Raw genomic sequence first — 7598 nt, 5'->3', positions numbered from 1 at the left:
GACTATAGAATTCAAAGGGAGTGACCTCTTGCCAGCATGCTGTAAAAATTTAATATTTCTTTTTTTTTTTTAACCTTTAGACTCTGTTCAGATAGGTCACCACGCTCACTCTTTTATCCTGTCAACATTCATGGGATATTCTACTATCCACAGGAGACCATGCGAGGCTCTGGGGACACAAAGGTGCAGTGCTCCAGGGTCTCCCAGTCTGGGTTCGGGGGAGGTAAGTGGAGCAGCCCAAGGAAGCAGTGGATGAGAGGGGACGGGGGCAGCACAGACAAGGACCCGACCCAGCCTGAGTGCCGTGCGGGTGCAGAGACACTTCCAGGGATAGGCACCAGTCGGGCTGAGTTTAGCCGAGAGGCTAGGCATGGGGTAGGGGCATTCCATGCAGAGCAAACAGCAAGAACAAGGGTGCAGATGGCCCTGCAAAGGCTCCAGGCTCGGGGACCCCAGCCCCCAGGGTCCCCTGCCCACTGAGCCCCTCCAGGGGTGTGCTGCTGGAAGAAAGGAGGGGCAGATCTCCTTTGGTCCTTGGAAATTCTGCCACAGAAATCCCTTCCCCAGCCACTCGCAGCTGACAGTTCTGCAGCACATCTCGCCACGCCCGGGGCCCTAGGATGGGGCTGGGTTAGTGCCCTGGACCTGAAGTACTGCCCTTAGTAAAACATAAGCCTCTGAGGCCTTCGCATTCAGGCATCTCTAATCACGCTTAGCCTGGCTCCTGAGTGTCCCCCCAAGCAACACCTCCATCCTCCCAGATCCCCGGGGGTCAGGACTCGGCCTCTCGGGGTCCTAATCTCCATGAGAGCAGGTGGGAAAGTACATTCCCTTGTCCTCTTAGGGCTCCCATTTCTGAGCGACCGGCCACCAGGCACAGCCTTGATGTTATCCAGTAGGTGCTGATTTTCCAGCTGAAGGGCCCTGGGCTGGGATTTCTACATAGCACAGTGTGACCCATCCAGAGCATCCGGGCCCCCTGAGCCTGGTGGGCACCAGCAGCCCTGCTGGCCAGCTTGACTGGGGGGGAGGCACCCTGAAACATCCGTGCAACAGCTCAGCTTCCTGGGCACACAGATGATAAAGTTCCTTCTCCCCACGGGAGGGGTGCTGCCCCACACCCAGCCCACCGTGCACGTGCCTACTCCCATCTTCCCACTCCTGGTGGCAGAAGACCTTGGCTGGCAGGCCCTGTGGGGGGGAGGGCAGGCAGCTCTGCCCCAGGAGCTGCGAGAAGACACCTGAAGCTGGGCCGTCCTTTATCTGGGAGCAGGCGGCTGCTGAATAATGAATTCAGACTGTCTGCACTGCTAGGCTGCGCACGGGCGCACAATACGCACACACACACGCGCACAGATACACACACGCTGGGCTGACAACTTGAAGGGGTGGAGGTTGGCCGGGCTGTGAGTCGCTGGAAGGAGCGGCTCGGCTTGGTTGCCTTGGTCTCTGTGGGCAGCATCGGAGGGGAGAGGAGGCGGTGTGGGAGAGGAGGGAGGCGTGTGCCGAGCGCCTTCCATCCACGGAGCTCGCTCCTTTCCCAGCCGCTCCCGCCTGGCAGTACCCAGGCTCCCGCACCAGCATGGCTCTGCTCGTCCACCTCAAGACGGTCTCCGAGCTGCGGGGCAGGGGCGACCGGATCGCCAAAGTGACTTTCCGAGGTAGGGACTCTCCTGTCTTATGGGGACCCCAGCTCCGGGCTGACGGGATAGGGCAAGGAGGGGAGGATGGATTGGAAAAGTTCTAGCAGCCTTGGTGCAATGAGGCTTCTCACAGGCAGCCATCTGCCCCCGGCCTGACTAACCATTGTGATTTCTTGAAAATCAGGGTCCCCCACGTTTCCACGTCTGCATGTGTGTCTCTCCCTGCACTTGCCAATGTGCCAACCAGAGGGTTGTGGAGTCCTCTGCCTGCAGGAGGTCCTGGGGAGGCAAAAGTGAGGACCCCACCCCAGGGCTCAGGGGAACCCAGGGCTGAGGGACCCAGCACTGCGGAGTCTCCCTGGGCCCCCTCCTCCTCTCCCTCTCCCTCCTGCAGGTTGATTTCCTTGGGCACAGAGTGGGGGTGGGGTCTACAGCCTGGAAGACCCGGGGGGCTCCTAGAAACCAGCATGATGGAGATACTGTTGGCTTCTCGCAGGTCTATCTGTGGTCAGGGATCCTATGAGCCCCACCGGCCTCCCTCTCTGTCGGTTCTCTTCCTAGCCTCCTTCCCTCTCACACATCCAGTGACCATTTACTATGATCTCTGTGCCAAGGCCAGGGGCTGGGCATGACCCAGGCCCTGCCCTCAATGAGCCCACATCCACTGGGACAGGAGGACCAGTGGGCAGACAATAGGGACAAGTGTGTGATACGATGAGGATGGGGACGAGTGTAGGGTGCAAGCTACAGAAGCAGCACCCTGACCCAGGCTGGGGGCAGGGTGGTCAGGGAAGGCTTCCAGGAGGAGGTGACACCTCAGCTGAAACCCAAGGGAACAGCAGAAAGGAGCAAGGTGAAGAGGTAAGAACAGAGCAGACAGAGGGGACAGGATGCCCAAGATCAGGAGAGGAGCTGGGACACGGGAACAGACAGATGCTCCATAAGGCTGGATCCCAGGGTAGGTGCGAGCTGAGGCAGGAGAGACGGGTAGAGCCGAGGAGGCAAGGCTGCCTTCACCCCGGGGAAAGTGGGCAGCCCCTGAAGGTTTTGAGCAGGGAAAGACAAGGCCAGGCTTCCCTCTGCTTTTTCCCCGCACACCTTTGCCTCTGCCTGGCCACAGCCCAGCCCCCTGGGCCAGGGGCATGTCTGGCAGCCTTTGACCAAAGGCCAGGGTGCTCCTCACTAGCCATGGCCCTTTCTCCCCAGCGAGGGGTCTGAGGGTGGGGACAGGGTGGGAGAGTAGGGGAGGAGCTGAGAGAACCCACCAGATTAAAGAGCAAAATGAGCATCAGGGCCCAGGCTGGACACATGTCTGCACCTGCGTCAGGAGGGAGAGGTGAGACCATGGAGCAGCCCTCTCGGGACCTCTCCAGCAGCCACCGGGGCACCCACGTCACCCCCTCAGTCAGGCCAGCTCTGGGCACGAGGCCCTGGGTTGTCCACACTGTGGCCTGTTGTGCGTAGGGACAGGCAGAGGTGGAGGGGATCGCGGTGTGCGTGCAAGCAGGAGGGAGAGGAATGGGAGCTCGGCTGCCTGTTGCTTCCCCCACCCGCCCAGACTGCTTTCTCTGCAGCACCCTGGATCTCCGCGTGCCACCTGCCAGCTCGTGCTGCCTTTAGAAAAAGCAAGTGTGTCCTTTCATCTGTGACACGTGTCCCCGTGGTGGGCAGATAGCACAGTATTTGGGTCTTTAGCTACAGGTCGCCGTGTTGTTGCTGCCATGACAGGACAGTCCCAGGCTGCACAAACCAGTCCCATTTGCCGGCAGAAAAGCCAAGGTGTAAAGAGATCTGTATGGCCTTAGTGGAGGGAGCGAAGCACAGTGGCCCCAGTTCACAAGACCTCATCTCAGCCCTGGTTGCTCCACCCTGAAAGCCTCTTTGTCCCCTCCTGGTGAACTGGGGTTGAGCACCTTGTCTATCGGATGCCCACCTTTTTCTTTGGGCAGTGGGGCTAGCCCTCTAGCCTCAGTGGACCACACAGGAATTAGCCTATTTGCAACCCGTGCCCTCTGGACTGAGTGGAGAAATCCACTTCCAAGCTCCGCATCTGCAGCAGGTGACCGTAGGCGGAGCTCCTGGGGAGGGGGTTGGGCAGCAGGAACAGGCAGATGGCAAGCAGGTTTCCCGAAAGAGTCCTTTGCAGGAACCAGAGATGCCCCAGCCATTCACCTGCTGCTGCCAGAAGTTGACAACCATAGATGCCCCCAAAGACCAACGCTAACTACAATTCAGAGGGAACGGACTCACTCTAGAATGTTCCACAGTGTCTCCTGCACACACAACCACTGGTGTCCAAGCAAGTACCCTGCAGGGAGAAACGAGAAGCCAGTGGACGGTCAGAGGGAGATGCTGGCCCTGAGCTCCCTGGATCCCTTGAGTGAAGTTCAGTGCCAGGTGGGGTGAGGGAGCACCAGGTGAGTTACTCGTGGCCCAGGTAGACCAGATCAACTGGCTGAAATAAAGCTTGACTTTTCCTGTGCTACGTGACACAGGACTCTTAGGAAAGAGCCCTATGGGGTTGTGGTAGAGAAATCTGTAGATATGGGGTCAAAAGCCCTGGGTCCTACCTGGGTTCTTCCACTTACTTCACCTCTCTGACCCTCAGTTTACTCACCAGTAAAATGGGTACAATGATAACATTCACTTCATCAGGTTGCTTCAGTGAAAAAAATAGGTATGAAAGAGGTTTAAGGAAAGAGCATTTAAATGACCGATGTGTTTGTGAGACAACTGTTTCACTTCTACTTAGGGCAGCTGCTGGCTCCTGAGTCATCATCTCTCCAGCCCAGCTTCCTTCTGTCAGCCAGGAGTGAGGAGAGAGGGCAGCGTGCGAGATATAAAGCGGGGAGGAGGGCACACCTGAGGGGTTCCCGACCTGTGCCAGGAGCAGGCGAATTGGCCTGGCATCTGCTCTGTAGGGACCCCCAGCTAAGATGTTCCACAGGAACCCAGGCCTGGGGCAGACCACCCCTGAGACCCCTGTTCCCATGTGGGCTGGGCATGCTCCAGCTTTGTCCCCAGCCACCCCTCTTTTCCCTGCCACCCCAGGTCAGCTGGCCACCTACCCTTGGGCTCAGCGCACACCAGCCAGCTCCATCTGTAGCTCTTCGCTCTTACTGCTTCAGCAGCCGCTCTTAACCTGGTCCTGCCCTCATTCGTTTGTTCACCGAATGTGCTGCTATCTGTGGACAGGCCTGGAACCCTGAGGGGGAAGAAGACACAGCCCCTAACCTGCAGGAGCCATAGTCCACTGAGTCAGACAGGAGACACCAGAAGGCCTGGACCCCAGTCCCCGTCATGCAAGTGGACCACAGGGCCTCGGGGCCTCCGCTTCCCATAAGCAAGATGGAGACCATGTGTCCTCATTTAACGCAGAGGGCTGCAGCCAGAATCAGGAGTGGGCTGTCTGGGAAGGAGCCATCTTGCCTGCAGGTCACTACTCAAAGGGAGGAAGTGTTAGCTTAAGCTGTCCTTTTGCAGCTCCTGAAATAATTCCCAGCATCCATCACAGAGCCACGGAAGGCAGAGTGGGAAGGGCCTCTAAGATCCTCTAGTCCAACCTTCTGCCCAGTTCTCAGCCCCATCCAAGCCCCCAGGCATGGGTTCCTGGGCTGTCAGGGAACCAAGTGACAGACTGTCTGGGGCCAGCCTCCTGATCTTTCTTTACTCTCCATCCCTGAGTTTTCTTGCCAAAATACCGGCTTTGGGGACTCGATGGGTGAGATGGGTGATCTCTGGAGGCTGGCTCTGATCTCCACATAATTCGCCTGACCTGGTAATTGGCACAGAGGTTTGCTTTATGAAGGCTCCCCCCTTGGCCCAGCTGACTTTTCCTCTTTGTTCCCTCCCCACACCACCCACTGGCTTCCCACTACACTGAACTTCCTGCCATTCCCGTAAGATGCCAAGTCTTCTATACCTCCAAGCCTCGAGACGTCATATTTCTTCTGCCGTCTCCACCTTGAGAACTCCCGTTAAATCTGTGCACCCTTCAAGGCCCAGCTCAGCCATCACCTCCTCTGTGGAGCCCTCGCCCTCCCTTGCAGTACTGTGTACACGCTCCTTCCACTCCTCAGCTAGGGCACTTTGTAGTTCAGAAACTGCCCCAGTTTGTATGCTGTACTAACCTCCAAGCACCTTCAAGACAGGGATCTGATCTTAGCTCTCCTAATTGAGCCCTATGCTGAGCCCTGGGCCAAGCCATCAAAATGAATACGAAACGGCATGTCTTTGAGGTACTCACCTGTTAGTGGGTTTAACTCCTTCTTCCTCTGTGACACTGTCACTCTTTGGCTCAGTGTCCTCAACTGTGATTGTCCCCGCCCCCAGCTGTCTATCCAAAGGGGATCAGGAAGTGGAGGAATCAAGGGTCCTGGCCCTAGCTCCCTCCATTGACCTCCCAACCCAGGGGATCTTTCAGGGCCCCAGAGGAAGGCTGACTTCATCTTCTAGCAAATGTTGGGGAGTCCAGCTGTGGTCCTCAGGTGGGAAGCAAGAAAGGCTACACAGCTCCCCCGCCCCTCCCGCTTCATGGCACATGCTCCTTCTGAGCATTGCTGCCTAGAGCACAAGGTACAGGGTGGGGCTTAAAGGAACCAGGCTCTCACAATCTGACAGGGGAGAAGAAATGTGCGCAGACCTAATGGAGAAACACTGCCAGACACAGAGGGCCAAGGCGCACTTAGGGGCGGGGGGTAAACTGCAACCCGTTCAGAGGATGGCCGCTTGCTCCCAGCTGCAGAGATCAGGGAAGGCTTCGTGAGAAGGCAGAGGAGGGGGTAGAGGAGGCGGGGAGGAAGCCCTTAAGCTGGGTCTTGAATAGCTGCTCGCACAAGTGGAGATGCGGAAGGAGGGGTGAGGAAGGGTTGCTGGCGGAGCCAAGGCCATTCTGGGTGAGGGACTGACAGGACCAGAGGCCAGAGGAGGGGAATGCCACTTAAATACGACGGCCAGGAAGCCACTAGGTTTGGCTACAGCAGAGGCTGCAGGTAGTAGATGGAGGTTAGAGAGCCTGGAAGGGAGTGAATGGCCGGGTGGGTGACTGCGTGCTGGGAAGGGGTTGGGGCCCCTGCCTGGGCACTGAGGACAAGATTCCCCTACTCCTGGCTGCTGCAGGGACCACCTCAGCCTCCAAATTAGATTTATTTTCCCATTAAAATGGGGGAACTCTCCGCCTTGGTGAGAAATAGGATTTCTATCCGGAGACTTCTCTACCACCCCTGGTGAAGGAGGCAGAGTACCCCTGTGTCCCAGCCCTGAGATGCTCCTGGGATACCTGGACCTGCCTGTGCACTCCAGCCCCGCCCAGCACCTCCTCTCCGGGAGGATGTGGGGCGGGTGTTGCCCCAGTAAAGGCGGCAGATAGAGGGAACCCTTAGGACAGCTTCTGCAGTGCACGGCTTTTGAGGTGCCCGAGGGATTTATGCCACATCCTCCACGCTTCCGAGCACTCCCAGGCCCCTCATCACCGGGGGAGTGGATCTTCTGTGCCTAAAGCCCTAGGAGGTAAACATCCTCTTCCCCGGGGCCAGAGCAAGCCGCTGCAGACCTCAGAGAGCAGCAGATTGTGCTGAATGTTCCCTAAGCTTCTCCTACTTTGATGAGACAGGTGTGTTTTCATGATATGGAAATGACCACATAACTGTCTTCTGCTACAAACGGCCCTCAGGAAAAATGCTGCTGGAAGGCAATGTGCTCAAGAACAGACTTGCATTCTCACCAACAGTGCAAGAGTGTTCCCTTCTCTGGAGAACAGTATGGAGGTTCCTTAAAAAACTACAAATAGAACTACCATACGACCCAGCAATCCCACTACTGGGCATATACCCTGAGAAAACCATAATTCAAAAAGAGTCATGTACCAAAATGTTCATTGCAGCTCTATTTACAATAGCCAGGACATGGAAGCAACCTAACTGTCCATCAACAGATGAATGGATAAAGAAGATGTGG

The 7598-nt window shown here is 57.1% G+C and overlaps 1 protein-coding gene across 3 annotated transcripts in view; it reads left to right on the top strand.

Moving 5' to 3' along the window:
• The first annotated feature begins 1582 nt into the window (after window positions 1-1582).
• Window positions 1583-7598, top strand: part of OTOF (otoferlin) — a 94263-nt gene continuing 88247 nt past the window's right edge. For all 3 annotated transcript variants that reach the window (XM_007108422.4, XM_007108420.4, XM_007108421.4), the window contains exon 1: window positions 1583-1661. In XM_007108422.4, the coding sequence (XP_007108484.1) occupies window positions 1583-1661 (79 nt within the window). The remainder of the gene's footprint in view (window positions 1662-7598) is intronic.

This window comes from Physeter macrocephalus, chromosome 12 (assembly GCF_002837175.3).
Source record: "Physeter macrocephalus isolate SW-GA chromosome 12, ASM283717v5, whole genome shotgun sequence".
Lineage (NCBI taxonomy): Eukaryota > Metazoa > Chordata > Mammalia > Artiodactyla > Physeteridae > Physeter > Physeter macrocephalus.
Note: the sequence above shows the minus strand (reverse complement) of the source record. Positions and strands in the feature narration are given on the sequence as shown.